The following is a 17,439-nucleotide window of genomic DNA, read 5'->3' as shown; positions in this document are numbered from 1 at the left end:
TGGTTCTAATCGGTCCATGTTTTGATATAGCTGCCATATAAACCGATCATGGGTCTTGACTTCTTGAGCCTCTAGAGGAAGCAATTCTTATCCGTTTCGAAAAAAATTTTGCACGACGTGTTTTGTTATGATATCCAACAACTGCGCCAAGTATGGTTCTAATCGGTCCATGTTTTGATATAGCTGCCATATAAACCGATCATGGGTCTTGACTTCTTGAGCCTCTAGAGTGCGCAATTCTTATCCGATTGGAATGAAATGTTGCACGACGTGTTTTGTTATGATATCCAACAACTGTGCCAAGTATGGTTCAAATCGGCAAATCAGCACAATGTTGTCGTTTTAGAATATAATATATATGAAATTTTATTATTTCAAAAAATGTTACTGAAATTTTTTGTTTAGAATAAATTATATATAATTTTTTCTTTAGTCAAAATTATATCGGGGGTCTCGGTCCCGAGTGTTCAACATACGTGCCCAATATGGTCTGAATCAATCTATAGCTTGATATAGCTCCAATATAAACCGATCTTCTGATTTTGCTTCTTGAGCCCCTAAAAAGGGCAATTCTTATCCGAATGGACTTAAATATTACACAGTGACTTCTTCTATGGTCCGAATCGGACTATAACTTGATCTAGCTACAATACCATAAAGTTCTTATTCATTATTCTTTGCTTGCCTAAAAAGAGACACCGCGCAAAGAACTCGACAAATTCGATCCACGCGTATATAAGATTCGGACCGGCCGAACTTAGTACGCTCTTACTTGTTTTGTCTACTCCATACGTCTCTAGAACTCCCTTCCATGAAATGTGAAATGCGATTGCGGCAATATAGGCTCAATGAAAAGTAATTGGGAGTAGAGTACACATTTGAATGGTAAGTAGGATTTAAATTAAATTCCTTAAACCACTTCAAAAACCCCTCAAACGGACATGGATATCTATCGGTACAATATGGGACTCTGTTAAATTCCTATCCGTTTGCGGATACCTTTCATTTGTGTCCCATATTGTCCTGATTGGTCTATATATATATTTGTTAGGTTTACGAGAGCCATTTGTTAGGTTTCTCCAAGATCTGGCGTTTATAAAAATTAGGATAAGGAGGAGGAGGGAGGATTGCCCTCTGACACGTCCTTTGTACATTGTGTACAATATGTTCTCAGCCGTCTTACCTGACAGTATGTGCTGTTAATATTGGAAGGAGAGGGGCGGTAACACCCAAAAACAATTTATTTGAGTCCTTTATTGTCGCGATCAACATGTCCTGCTGAATGGTAAGACGTGACCCAGCTACTTGGATCCTTACATCAACATTAGATTCGAACTCCTATTGAAGGGTGCTAAGTCGGTGGGCTGGCCCAGACTCTGGCAAATTTGTATACCTTATTCGTAGTCAACTTCCAACTTCGTTTTGGGGAGTTTTCACTCAACTTCTAAATACCTTACCTTGATACCCATGTTTTCCTTATCGGTAAATATGTCCTGTTGAGGAGTTGGGGGTGAAGAGGCGCCTCAGACACAAAGGAATACATCTTTATATGAGATTCTTACTCTACTTTTAAATACCTTTCATTTGATATCCATATTGTCCCAATTGGTAAATGTGCCCTGCTGGGGGTTTTTGAGGTGGGGAGGCGCCTCAGACACCAGGGAATACATTTTTATATCAGGTGACTCTCTTTTATATAACTTTCATTTGATACCCATATTGTCCCAATTGGTAAATGTGCCCTGCTGGGGGGGTTTGGGAGGTGAGGAGTCCCCTCAGACACCAAGGAATTAATTTTTATGTCAGACTTGTACTCTACTTTTAAATACCTTTCATTTGATAACCATATTGACTAAAGCGGTGAAGTTGTCCTGTTGGAGGGTTTTTCGTGGGTCCCCCTGTACTCTACTCATAAATACTTTCATTTGATAGTCATAATGTCCCAATCGGTAAACATGTCCGTTTGGGTGGGTTTTGGGATGGGGCGATACCAGGTTATTTGACCCCAAAATTGTATACCAATTTTGTGTCTTTGGGGTACCATGAGGTAGCATACAAAATTTCGATCGGTGCACCCATCTCCCAGATCTGGCGTTTCTCGTCTCGAGCCCAATAGCACCCCACCCCCTCCACTTGCGGGGTTCATGTAACCGATCATGAGTTTTGATTATTTTAGGTATTTTTTTCTGGTCAGGATCGGAATAAAATTAAAATATAATTTATTTTATTTATGTTACTACCAACAAGTCAATCAGTAATTGAGCAGCAGTCGTTTTCAGCTAACAACAGTCATACCACTGTGCAAATATTTAGCTATTACAGAACTGCTGTAATACAGGACTGCTGTAATAGCATTAAAATTAACTACTAACAGCCAGCAGACAGTGTTTGCTACAATCAGCAGAATTTGTTGTATGAGTGTAAATTTTCTCTGTTTTCAGATTCAAGACGCAATGGGATCAAGTTGGGAATGGATATATTTTGTCTCTATGGTTATATTGGGTGCTTTTTTCGTCATGAACCTAATTCTTGGTGTGTTGTCCGGTGAGTTCTCCAAAGAAAGAACAAAGGCAAAAAATCGTGGAGATTTCCAAAAGCTCCGAGAGAAGCAGCAAATAGAAGAAGACCTGCGAGGCTATTTGGATTGGATTACCCAGGCGGAGGATATTGAACCCGATTCTGATGGCCAGATAATAACAGATTGTCAAACAAAGAATGCCAGTGAACTAGAATCCACCGAGAACTTAAAAGACCACGAACATGAGACTCAGCAAACCGAGTCATGGTTTCGGATAAAGAAAAAAGCTGCAGAACGTGTTAATCGTCGTTTACGCAGAGCTTGCCGAAGGGCGGTAAAGTCACAGGCCTTCTACTGGCTTATTATTGTATTAGTATTTCTCAATACCGGTGTATTAGCTACAGAACACTATATGCAACCAATTTGGTTAGATCAATTCCAAGGTAATGTTCAAAACTTTAACTTTAAACCTTATATTTCATTCAAAATTACGAATAAGCTTTTATGCAACAGCCAGTTTAAAAATTCCGGTCCTTTTCATAAGGGATTTTACATATATAAGGGAATTCTAAATCTGTCTGGAGTTGCGTGATTGACTGATTGCTGACGGACTGACTGATCATCTCCCAGCCCAAATGGCTAAAGCTAAAATTATGAAATTTTACATGAATGTTGGTTTTGGGTCATAGGCACGGGACAAGTGTGGATTTGGTGATACTCGTACGTTTAGGTACTAAAAAGCAGTTTGTAATATTTGATACTTTCTTTGTTAATTGAGCTAGAGTTCTGAACTTTGGAACTTAGAATCTTAGGAACTCTTTTGCAACCATAATTGGGTGACTATAAGACTTTTTGGAAACTTGCATGTTAAGGTACTAAAAAAAAGGTACGAAATGTGTGCACTGATCGGATGGATAGAGATAGAGTTTTGAAATTTTACTTAAAAGACATCTGGTGCAAAAGGATGAGGGTAAAAAGAAAAAAAATGGAAAAATAGTATTGGTAACAGGAGTAAACGTACATTTAGTACCGTAATTGGTACCGTTTAGTACTTTCATTACAGATGGAGCTAGTGGTCTGAAATTTGGCATGAAGGTACAACTGGGAAATATATAATGGATAACTTAATGATCTATTCAAAGTTCATACAATAATTTGTTCTACAAAATTGAACAGTGACTTATACTTATTAGACCTCCCAATGTCCGTGCCGTATTTGGTCCAATTCGGCCCGGCCGAACTTAACGCCTTTTTACTTGTTATTTAATATATTTGAAATAATTGGTTTTGTGTAGATTGTTGGCTTATATTTTATGGTTTTCTCGAGAGTAAGGAAAGCTTCTGGTTAGGATTGTTAGCTAATATTTTACGGTTTTCTCGAAAGCAAGGTAAGCTTGGTTTAATTGGACCACTACAAATTCGCGGCCGCCAAATTTATATTAAGTAGGAAATGAAAGAAAAGAAGACACCGTTCAGCGATGAGGCTCATTTCTGGTTGAATGGCTACGTAAATAAGCAAAATTGCCGCATTTGGAGTAAAGAGCAACCAGAAGCCGTTCAAGAACTGCCCATGCATCCCGAAAAATGCACTGTTTGGTGTGGTTTGTACGCTGGTGGAATCATTGGACCGTATTTTTTCAAAGATGCTGTTGGACGCAACGTTACGGTGAATGAACACATTTCGAACCGAACACTGATTTTGGTAATAAAATTCAATGATTTGCAAGCGTTGCTCGTTAGTAAGTCTATTCATGATGAAATGTCAAAGCATACTGAGCATCTTTCTCTTTGACACCATGTCTGAAATCCCACGTGATCTGTCAAATACTAATGCATGAAAATCCTAACCTCAAAAAAATCACCCTTTACAATAATTCTAGGCAACGGACTACCCACCATAAAAATACGGTGTTTGGTTGGGTGGTTTGTGGGGTATTGGATACAAATGTTTCTGCAAAAATGTCGTCTTGCAATGTAACTTCGAAAGTCGACGAACTTGAATTTTAAAACAATAACTCGAAAATGACGGAAGAAAAAGAACAATGCGAAACTCATTACAAGGCAAATACAATTGTCTATGAGAATAATAGAGTTCAAGTACGGCTGCGGTTGACAAATTAGGAACGTCCACTAAACTGAGAGTCGTGTTCGATGCTTCGGCAAAATCGTCGTCAAATCTCTCTTTGGGTGACATATTAATGGTTGGGCCAACAATTCACCAAGAGTTAATAATAACCATGCTAGCTTTCAGCTTAAACAAATTCGTTCTATGCGTTGACATACAGGGTGGCTGATGAAAGCCGCTACCAAAAAAAAATGTAATAACTTTTTTTCTATTTAATAATAATAATTTAATAATTAATTTAATTAATTAATTAATTAATTTAATTAATAATAATTTAATAATTAATTTAATAATTTAATTTAACATGAATAAAAGAAAAATGTATTCCATACACCGAAAAAAAAATGTAGCAATATTCATCATTGTAGCAATATTCATCAGCCACCCTGTATATAAAATGTACAGAAAATTTATGGTTGATTGATTATCAACTGGTGTTATGGAGATACGATGACTTGAATGCTCTCAATTTGTACCAATTAAATACAGTCACATTTGGGACATCTGCTGCCCCCTTTTTATACCCTACACCACCACTGTGGTACAGGGTATTATAGATTTGTGCATTTGTTTGCAACACTAAGAAAGAGAAGAGCAGACCCAATTATAAGTATACGGATCAGCTTAGAATCACTTCCTGATTCTATTTAGCTATGTCCGTCTGTCTGTCCATGTATTCTTGTAATTAAGGTACAGGTCGCATTTGTTGTCCGATTTTCACAAAATTTTGCATAAGTGTCTTTTTTTGTCCAAGAACGAACGCTATTGATTTTGAAAACAATGGTCCGGATTTAGATATAGCTGCCATATATATCTTTCATCCGATGTGCCCTTTTAAAGCTGTAAAATCCACAATCTTGGTCCGATCCTTACGAAATTTGGCGCGAAGTGTTTTTTTAACGACCCAAAATGCTTGCAAAATTTTATTGAAATCGGTTCAGGTTTAGATATAGCTTCCATATATATCTTTCATCCGATATGCCCTTTTAAAGCTGTAGGAGCCACAATTTTGGAGCGATCTCTACCAAATTTGGCACGAAATGCTTTTTCTGACGTCCCAATATGTGTGCAAAATTTCATCTAAATCGGTTCAGATTTAAATATAGCTCCCATATATAACTTTCGTCCGATTTTACCTATTAAGGCGGTAAAAGGCACAATTTTGGTCCGATCTTTACAAAATTTGGCACGAAGTGCTTTTTGTGACGTCCCAATATATGTGCAAAATTTCATCATAATCGGATCAGATTTATATATAGCTCGCATATATATCTTTCATCCGATATGGTCTTTTAAGGCTATAGCAGGCACAATTTTTATCCGATCTTTACAAAATTTGTCATGGAGCGTTTTATTCATTGTCCTCATATGTGTGCAAAGTTCCATTTTCAGATTTAGATATAGCTCCCATGTATATTTTTCATTCATTTTTCGATATGGCCTTTTAAGACTGTAGGAGCCATAATTTTGGTCCGATCTCTACAAAATTTTTCATGAGATGGTTTAATTGACATCCCAATACGTGTGCAAAATTTCATCAAAATCGACTTTTAAGGCTGTAGAAGCCACAATTTTCGTACCAACGTAAGTAAATCGTATAAGCTTATATTCGATATTTCAATAGGTATGCAAAATAAGTCTGACTACATTTGGATATAAGTGCTATTTATTAAAAGTATTACGTATACTCGGTGGTGTAGGGTATTATATAGCCGGCTCCTCCCGACTTTTGCGTTTCCTTACTAGTTAGCTATTAGAAGCTTGCTATTCATTGCTGAAACATGTAAAGAGTAATGACTAGTTGGAGTCGAGTTTCTTATGCAAGGCGTTTATGCCGATGACATACTCACCGGTGCAGAAAATATTAATGAATTGACACTGTCTTAATGGAATTTGAACTGTTCAAAGTTTACAAATGAAGCAGAAGATATCGTTTTAAACAGACAACGAATGCATATCTAAGACACTTAGAATGATATGCAAGGCTAAGTCCGATGTTTCTGTTTTCAATTTTAATTTAATTTCAATTTCAATTCGAAATCCTGCGGAAATAACAAAACGTTCCATTTTGAGCGCAGTTTCCAAAATTTACAATGTTCCTGGTTTGCTGAGCTCTGTTATCGTCTACTTTTAAATACTAATTCAGGAACTATGGAAACAAAATCTTGATGGGAATTGTCCAGTTAATGAGCAAATACGATGTCGTTGGATTAACATCCACGAGAGTTTGCCCTATTTAAAGTACATCGAAATTTCTCGATTTGTATTACTTTCCACTGAATATGAGTTTCACTTCCGAGAATCCAGGTTTATCCAGTGGTTTAACAGGTTTAACAGTTGCCAAGACTCGAATTGTGCGCTGCCCTTATGTAGAGCAGAACCTGGGAAAAAATACGGCACAAATTTAAAAGAGACAATTACAAAAACTATTTGTGGTCAGACTCCAAAATAGTTCTAAGTTGGCTGGGATAACATTCATCGTCTTTCGTTTGTTTTGTGGCGAATAGGATCTCGGAAATCCAAAAAATAACGTATAATAATACATGAAGACACGTACCATTAAAGTAAAATCCTGCAGACGTTGTCTCAAGAAACTGTCTTGCAAATGAGTTGATGAACACCATTTGGTTCAATGGTCCAGACTTTTTAACTAAAGAAGAAACGGAGTAGCCAAATAACAATGAATGTGTCGAATAGCCGCTTAGTGAATTGACAAAAAACAGTATAAGCAAGTAAAAGCGTGCTAAATTCGGCCGGGCCGAATCTTTTATACCCTCCACCATGGATCGCATTTGTCGAGCTCTTGCCACGGTATCTCTTTTTAGGCAAACAAAGGAAAATAATAAAAGATTTGCTCTGCTATTAGAGCGATATCAAGATATGGTCCGGTTTGGACAACAATTATATTATATGTTGGAGACCAGTGTAAAATGTCAGAATTGCGCCCTTTGGGGGCTCAAGAAGTAAAATAGAGCGATCGATTTATATGGGAGCTGTTTCGGGCTATAGACCGATTCAGACCATAATAAACACGTATGTGAATGGTCAGGAGAGGACCCGTCGTACAAAATTTCGGGCAAATCGAATAATAATTACGACCTCTAGAGGCTCAAGTCGAGATCCCAGACCGGTTAATATGGCAGCTATATCAGCTTATCAACCGATTTGAACTATTCTTAGCACAGTTGTTGAAAGTACTAACAAAAGACCTCATGCAAAATTTCAGCTAAATCGGATAATAATTGCGCGCTCTAGTGACTCAAGAAGTCAAGACCCCAGATCGGTTTATATGGCAGCTATATCAGGTTATGGACCGATTTGAACCATACTTGGCACAGTTGTTGGATATCATAACAAAATACTTCGTGCGAAAACTCATTCAAATTGGATAAGAATTGCGACCTCTAGAGGCTCAAGAAGTCAAGATCCAAGATCGGTTTATATGACAGCTATATCGGGTTATGAACCGATTTGAACCATACTTGGCACAGTTGTTGAATATCATAACAAAATACGTCGTACAAAATTTCATTCCAATCGGATAAGAATTGCGCACTTTAGAGGCTCAAGAAGTCAAGACCCAAGATCTGTTTATATGACAGCTATATCAGGTTATTGACTGATTTGATCCAGACTTGGCACAGTTGTTGGATATCATAACAAAACACGTCGTGCAAAATTTCATTCCAATCGGATAAGAATTGTGCACTCTAGAGGCTCAAGAATTCAAGACCCAAGATGGGTTTATATGGCAGCTATATCAAAACATGGACCGATATGGCCCATTTACAATACCAACCGACCTACACTAATATGAATTTGTGCAAAATTTTAAGCGGCTAGCTTTACTCCTACGGAAGTTAGCGTGCTTTCGACAGACAGGCGGACGGACGGACGGACGGACGGGCGGACGGACAGACGGACGGACGGACAGACGGACGGACATGGCTGGATTGACATAAAATGTCACGACGATCAAGAATATATATACTTTATGGGGTCTCAGATGAATATTTCGAGTAGTTGCAAACAGAATGACAAAATTAGTATACCCCCCAATCTTTGGTGGAGGATATAAAAATAACTGCTGCAACACCATCGGTAATACTTGAGCTTATCGAACGGCAGTCATCATTTCTCCGTATTCTTTGCATAATCGCTTATATATATCGGGTTATTGATAAATCGAAAAGAGGAAAAATTATATTTAGCGCGGAACTTGACAGTGCTTTCTGGAGAATAGTAAAAGGAATCCATAGAACAACATACATCGATGAAATTGAACTCATCAAGAAATATGAAGACTTAAAACCATCCTTTCGAAGGCTGACACCATTTATTAAAGAAAATATTATCTCTAACAACCGGCTGGCAAATGGACCATAATCATATGACACAAAATTTCCAGCTCTTTTACCCAACGATCATCGCTTTACGAAACTTTTCATCGAATATCTTCATCACAAACATTATCACGCAAGTCCAAAATGCCTTATAGGGATTCTTCGTCAAAGTGAGTGGGTAATAAACGTCCGTAAGATAGTACGGAAGGTGATCCGAAATTGCGTCCATTGCTTTAAATACAAACCTCGTCTACAACAACAAATAATGGGAGATTTACCTAAGGGTTCGTTTTATTGCGAATCGGCCATTTCTAATTTGTGGAATCGATTTTTGTGGGCCTTTTTATACATCGTTCGTATTAGAGGAAAGGCTCCCTTTAAAACATATGTTCCAATCTTCGTCTACTTTGCATCCAAAGTCAAACATATGGAAGATGTCTCTGATTTATCGACAAATGCATTTCTTTTGAGCCTTAAGAGATTTGTTGGCCGCCGAGGAATACCGATAAATTGTATTGCTATAACGCAACAAATTTTGTGAGATCACATAATCAGCTCGAAGCGTTTAAAGACATACTTCGATGAAAACAACACAGACTCAATGAAGCAATATTGTGGTATAACGTGGTATAACAGGCTTCCAATTATCGTTTATACCTCTAAGATCGCCTCACTTTGGTGGCCTCTGAGAGGCTGCTGTTGAATCGACAAAGACTCTCCTTGTTAAGAATGTCTCGCAAGCTCACTTTTCAACAAAAAGCCACTCATTCTTCAACAAAAGCCAACCATAAAGGTTGGAGCTTTGATTATCGTTCACGAAGACAAAATGCCACCACAACGATGGGTACTAGCTAGAGTCGTATAACTATTCCCTAGCCGAGATGGAAAGGTGCGGGTGCTAGAAGTTATGAAGACTAACGGAACCTTGAAGCGAGTCATCCATAAAGTTGCACAACTACCCTCCAACGAAGATGATTGAAACGGGCGTTTCAAAAGGGGCAGGATGTTTGGTCAAAATAACAAAAATGGACAAAATAATGGCAATGATTCTTTCACAATTGTAACATTTTGGTAACAAAATAGATACTATTTGGTTCTTTGCAGATGGAGCTAGAGGTCCGAAATTTTGGATGTAGGTACAACTAAGAAATAAATGATGGGTGACTTAATGATCTTTTCAAAAATCGTACATTTTTGTACAAAAATTGGTACTATTTTGTAATTTCTGTTCAGATGGATGTTTGGTCAAAATAACAATAATGGACAAAATAATAGCAATGATTCTATCACAATTGTAACATTTTGGGAACAAGATAGATACTATTTGGTTCTTTGCAGATGGAGCTAGAGGTCCGAAATTTGGGATGTACAGGGTGGCTGATGAATATTGCTACAATGATGAATATTGCTACATTTTTTTTTCGGTGTATGGAATACATTTTTCTTTTATTCATGTTAAATTAAATTATTAAATTAATTATTAAATTATTATTAATTAAATTAATTAATTAATTAATTAAATTAATTATTAAATTATTATTATTAAATAGAAAAAAAGTTATTACATTTTTTTTTGGTAGCGGCTTTCATCAGCCACCCTGTAGGTACAACTAAGAAATAAATAATGGATGACTAAATGATATATTCAAAATTCGTACATTTTAGTACCACAATTGATTCAATTTTGTGCTTTCTGTTCAGATGGATATTAACGTCTGAATTTTGGCATGTGGGTACAACTAAGAAATAAATAATAGGTGGCTAAATGATTTATTCATACATTTTGGATCCAAAATTGGTACCTTTTTGGTACTTTCTTCAGAGATGAAGCCAGAGGTCTGAAATAAAGCATGTAGGTACAACTAAGAAGTATATGATTGGAGACTAAATGACCTATTAAAAATTCCTACATTTTGGTACCAAAACTTGTACCATTTGGTACTTCTTTGCAGATGGAGCTAGAGGTCTGAAATTTGACATGTAGGTACCAAAAAGGAATATATAATGGATGACTAAATGTTCCATTCGATAATCGTACGTTTTGGTACCAAAAAGAGCAAAATAGGTACTAAAAATTACAAAATGGTACTTTTTTTACAAATTGAGATAATGTGCTCAAAATTGGGATTCATTTATTCCTTGACAATATATATTGGGCGACTTAATGATTTTTCCGATGTATTGTTATTCTTAATTTTGTTAGGTACTTTCTTTACAGAAGGAGACAGATTTCAGGAATTTTATACGCAAAACTCTATAATCTTATAAACTGTGTGACTACCTAGATTTTTGGAAGTCCTACACATAGAAACGGAGGCAGCGAAGCGGACCACCGGGATGGTAGTTTTTGTATAAAACTGCTTGAAAGTAGATTAGAAATCTGCTCGAAAAATTTCAAGAACATTAAAATTTCGCAATTGATCGATTTAATGAGGCAAATTTGCGTACGCGCAAAAAATAAATTGGCATTAATTTTATGTTATATGCTTATAAAATTGATAGATAAGACGAAATAAATTTGTAATAATATATATATAAATATATTATATATTTTTGAGAGAATTTAAATAACAGCAAACAAAATACATTCTACTAAAATATATGTATATGCTCTTAAACAAAAAAATTTTGGATTTAAATTGGTATGTTTTTTTATAAATATACATCAAATGCCTTAACTGCTTTTTAGAATGTTAGATTATGGATTCTGCAGCAGAGAGTATTTATTGATATCACCAGCCTAATTTCTTTGGATATAGTCCATTTTGGGGCATATTTTATAATATATTAATAGTTTCTTCTTTTTTTCCGCATTTGATGGAAATATTTCACAACTACAACAACAATAAATAATAACAATTTTGGAATTTGAATGAAATAGTCTATGAGCCAATAACTGTGACTATCTCTGAATATATACTGAGATGTACATTTATTTGTATTTTTGTATTATATTGGATTATTAGAGTTCAACGAATCATTGAACAAGACTGAAAGGTATTGTCGATTAACTAATTAATAGATTTATAAGTCTAATCTAATATTTTGTGATTTTTCCTATAAATAATGCTCAAATATGTACAAATATTGGATTTGTGAATAGTGTATCTGGCTTTTTTATCTATCTCTTTGAACTGAAGCAAAAATTTATTTGCTAATTAAATGAAAATTTTCCCAAAGGCCCCAAATGATGAAAAAATTCAGACAAATAACACAATTCGTATGTTTTTAAGCTTTTTATGCATCAAAACGATTAATCGATAATGGCTTTAAACTATTCGATGATTTAAAAGGTCAAGAATAATCGATTAAACGAGTGTACACCCTAATATATACAGGAGATTTGGGGGATTATACATCTTAGAATTTAATTTGAGCACAAAGTATACTACTTTGGCAATTAAAAGTGTAGTGTTAAGTGGACTCAGAATTACTTCATAGTTCCATCTTCCATGCCCGTCTGGCCGCGAACTGCCTGTCTTTCTGTCAGTGCTTTTTAATCAGGTACATGTCGGATTTTTTTTTTGCAAAAGAAAAATGCAAAAATCACTTTTACAAACGCTATGAAATTATATATACTAGTATCCTGGTATATCGCTTCAGTAGTTTTTGTAGGACTTCCATAAACCTAGATAGTCACCCAGATTACATGATTATTAAGTTTTGTAACAATTCCGTATAAAATTTCAGAAATCTGTCTTCTTCTGTAAAGAACGTATCAAATATAACCAAAATTACAAAACATCGGAAAATCACTAAGTCGCCCAATATATATTGTCAAGCTATAAATTAATCCCAATTTGAGCGCCTTAGCTCAATTCGTAAAAATAGTACCATTATGTATGTTTTAGTACCCAACTGAACAATTAAAAAAAAAAAAAAAACAAGTAAAAGCGTGCTAAGTTCGGCCGGGCCGAATCTTATATACCCTCCACCATGGATCGCATTTGTCGAGTTTTTTTCCCGGCATCTCTTCTAAGGCAAAAAAGGATATAAGAAAAGAGTTGCTCTGCTATTAAAACGATATCAAGATATGGTCCGGTTCGGACCACAATTAGATTATATGTTGGAGACCTGTGTAAAATTTCAGCCAATTCGTATTAGAATTGCGCCCATTGGGGCTCACGAAGTAAAATAGAGAGATCGATTTATATGGGAGCTGTATCGGCCTATAGACCGATTCAGACCATAATAAACACGTATGTTAATGGTCATGAGAGAATCCATCGTACAAAATTTCAGGCAAATCGGATAATAATTGCGACCTCTAGAGGCTCAAGAAATCAAGATCCCAGATCGGTTTATATGGCAGCTATATCAGGTTATGAACCGACTTGTACTTTATTTGACATAGTTGTTGAAAGTAACAATAAAAAACGTCTTGCGAAATTTCAGCCAAATCGGATAGAAATTGAGCACTCTAGAAGCTCAAGAAGTCAAGTCCCCAGATCTGTTTATATGACAGCTATATCAGTTATGAACCGATTTGAACCATATTTCGCACAGTTGTTGCATATCATAACAAAATACTACGTGCCAAAATTCATTCCAATCGGATAAGAATTGCGCACTCTAGAGGCTTAAGAAGTCAAGACCCAAGATCGGTTTATATGACAGCTATATAAGATTATCGACCGATTTAAACCATACTTGGCACAGTTGTTGGATATAATAACAAAACACGTCGTGCAAAATTTCATTCCAATCGGATAAGAATTGCGCACTCTAGAGGCTCAAGAAGTCAAGACCCCTGATCGGTTTATATGGCAGCTATATCAGGTTATGAACCGATTTGAACCATATTTGGCACAGTTGTTGGATATAATAACAAAACACGTTGTGCAAAATTACATTCCAATCGGATAAGAATTGCGCACTCTAGAGGCTCAAGAACTCAAGACCCAAGATCGGTTTACATGGCAGCTATATCAGGTTATGGACCGATGTGAACCATACTTGGCACAATTTTTGGGTATCATAACGAAACACGTTGTGCAAAATTTCATCCCAATCGGATAAGAATTGCGCACTCTAGAGGCTCAAGAAGTCAAGACCCAAGATCGGTTTATATGGCAGCTATATCAAAACATGGACCGATATGGCCCATTTGCAATACCAACCGACCTACACTAATAAGAAGTATGTGTGCAAAATTTCAAGCGGCTAGCTTTACTTCTTCGAAAGTTAGCGTGCTTTCGACAGACAGACGGACGGACGGAGGGACGGACGGACGGACGGACGGACGGACGGACGGACGGACGGACGGACAGACAGACGGACATGGCTAGATCGACATAAAATTTCACGACGATCAAGAATATATATACTTTATGGGGTCTCAGACGAATATTTCGAGTAGTTACAATCAGAATGACGAAATTAGTATACCCCCCATCTTATGGTGGAGGGTATAAAAACAAGTAAAAACGTGCTAACAATTTTGGAATTTGAATGAAATAGTCTATGAGCCAATAACTGTGACTATCTCTGAATATATACTGAGATGTACATTTATTTGTATTTTTGTATTATATTGGATTATTAGAGTTCAACGAATCATCGAACAAGACTGAAAGGTATTGTCGATTAACTAATTAATAGATTTATAAGTCTAATCTAATATTTTGTGATTTTTCCTATAAATAATGCTCAAATATGTACAAATATTGGATTTGTGAATAGTGTATCTGGCTTTTTGATCTATCTCTTTGAACTGAAGCAAAAATTTATTTGCTAATTAAATGAAAATTTTCCCAAAGGCCCCAAATGATGAAAAAATTCAGACAAATAACACAATTCGTATGTTTTTAAGCTTTTTATGCATCAAAACGATTAATCGATAATGGCTTTAAACTATTCGATGATTTAAAAGGTCAAGAATAATCGATTAAACGAGTGTACACCCTAATATATACAGGAGATTTGGGGGATTATACATCTTAGAATTTAATTTGAGCACAAAGTATACTACTTTGGCAAGTAAAAGTGTAGTGTTAAGTGGACTCAGAATTACTTCATAGTTCCATCTTCCATGCCCGTCTGGCCGCGAATTGCCTGTCTTTCTGTCAGTGCTTTTTAATCAGGTACATGTCGGATTTTTTTTTGCAAAAGAAAAATGCAAAAATCACTTTTACAAACGCTATGAAATTATATATACTAGTATCCTGGTATATCGCTTCAGTAGTTTTTGTAGGACTTCCATAAACCTAGATAGTCACCCAGTTTATATGATTATTAAGTTTTGTAACAATTCCGTATAAAATTTCAGAAATCTGTCTTCTTCTGTAAAGAACGTATCAAATATAACCAAAATTACAAAACATCGGAAAATCACTAAGTCGCCCAATATATATTGTCAAGCTATAAATTAATCCCAATTTGAGCGCCTTAGCTCAATTCGTAAAAATAGTACCATTTTGTATGTTTTAGTACCCAACTGTACAATTTAAAAAAAAAAAAAAAAAACAAGTAAAAACGTGCTAAGTTCGGCAGGGCCGAATCTTATATACCCTCCACAATGGATCGCATTTGTCGAGTTCTTTTCCCGGCATCTCTTCTTAGGCAAAAAAAGGATATAAGAAAAGATTTGCTCTGCTATTAGAGCGATATCAAGATATGGTCCGGTCTAAACCACAATTAAATTATATGTTGGAGACCTGTGTAAAATGTCAGCCAATTCGAATAAGAATTGCGCCCTTTGTGGGCTCAAGAAGTAAAATAGAGAGATCGATTTATATGGGAGCTGTATCGGGCTATATACCGATTCAGACCATAATAAACACGTATGTTAATGGTCATGAGAGAATCCGTCGTACAAAATTTCAGGCAAATCGGATAATAATTGCGACCTCTAGAGGCTCAAGAAGTCAAGATCCCAGATCGGTTTATATGGCAGCTATATCAGGTTATGAACCGATTTGAATCATATTTGGCACAGTTGTCGGATATCATAACAAAATACTACGTGCCAAAATTCATTCAAATTGGATAAGAATTGCGCCCTCTAGAGGCTCAAGAAGTCAATACCCAAGATCGGTTTATATGGCAGCTATATCAGGTTATGGACCGATTTGAACCATACTTGACACAGTTGATGGATATAATAACAAAACACGTCGTGCAAAATTTCATTCCAATCGGATAAGAATTCCGCACTCTAGAGGCTCAAGAAGTCAAAACCCAAGATCGGTTTATATGGCAGCTATATCAGGTTACAAACCGATTTGAACCATACTTGGCACAGTTGTTGGATATCATAGCAAAACACGTCGTGCAAAAGTGCATTCCAATCGGATAAGAATTGCGCACTCTAGAGGCTCAAGAAGTCAAGACCCAAGATCGGTTTATATGGCAGCTATATCAAAACATGGACCGATATGGCCCATTTGCAATACCAACCGACCTACACTAATAAGAAGTATTTGTGCAAAATTTCAAGCGGCTAGCTTTACTCCTTCGGAAGTTAGCGTGCTTTCGGCAGACAGACGGACGGACGGACATGCCTAGATCGACATAAAATTTCACGACGATCAAGAATATATATACTTTATGGGGTCTCAGACGAATATTTCGAGTAGTTACAATCAGAATGACGAAATTAGTATACCCCCCATCTTATGGTGGAGGGTATAAAAATCTCCTGGTCGTCCAAAATTTATAGTCAAGTTGTAACTCAAGTTAGCTAAATAAAGTACAATTTTGTATGTTTTAATACCTAAATGCAGGAATTAAAAACACATCTTCTTACCGCCCAATATTTACTGTCAAGGTGTAAATGTATCCCAATTTTGAGTGTTTTAGCTCAATTCGTAAAGAATGTACCATTTCGTACGTTTTAGTACCTAAATGTATGATTTCGAATAATCTTCTGGTCACCCAAAATTTATAGTCAAGGAATACTTGTATCTCAATTTTGAGAGTTTAGCACACTTGGTTAGGAAAGCACCATTTTGTACGATTGAGTACTTAAATATACTAATAAAAAAATAACATAGTATTTCAATATATATTTTCGAGGAACCCATTACACCGCAATTAGTACATGTCGTATTTTTGTCAAGACTGTGATAATGTTTGTCAAATTGCTTAATTTTAACAGTCCCGTTCCCTGTCGGAGAATATAAGCTATTTAGAACTATTTGGTACTTTTTGGGTCCAAAATGTACAAAAACTTTGAATAGATCCTTTAGTCACCCATTCCATATTTCCTTCTTGTACCTACATGCCGAATTTTAGACCTCTAGCTCCATCTGTAAAGAAATAACAAATGGTGCCAAAATGAACGCATTGTGAATAGACTATTTAGTCACCCATTATATTTTTCCTAGTTGTACTTGCATGCCAAATTTCAGAGCTCTTGCTCCATCTGAACGGAAAGTAGAAAATGGTACCAAAATTTTCGAATAGTGAAAAAATCATTTAGTCGCCTATCATGTACTCCTAACTTTTACCTA

The 17,439-nt window shown here is 36.1% G+C and overlaps 1 protein-coding gene across 6 annotated transcripts in view; it reads left to right on the top strand.

Annotated features, from left to right (window-relative positions):
- The window catches only part of LOC106091696 (muscle calcium channel subunit alpha-1), a 479,054-nt gene that overhangs the window by 136,679 nt on the left and 324,936 nt on the right, over positions 1–17,439 (top strand). For all 6 annotated transcript variants that reach the window (XM_059370822.1, XM_059370821.1, XM_059370825.1 and 3 more), the window contains one exon: positions 2,442–2,961. In XM_059370822.1, coding sequence (XP_059226805.1) covers positions 2,442–2,961 — 520 coding nt within the window. The remainder of the gene's footprint in view (positions 1–2,441; positions 2,962–17,439) is intronic.

The sequence above is a fragment of the Stomoxys calcitrans genome, chromosome 1 (assembly GCF_963082655.1).
Source record: "Stomoxys calcitrans chromosome 1, idStoCalc2.1, whole genome shotgun sequence".
Lineage (NCBI taxonomy): Eukaryota > Metazoa > Arthropoda > Insecta > Diptera > Muscidae > Stomoxys > Stomoxys calcitrans.
Note: the sequence above shows the minus strand (reverse complement) of the source record. Positions and strands in the feature narration are given on the sequence as shown.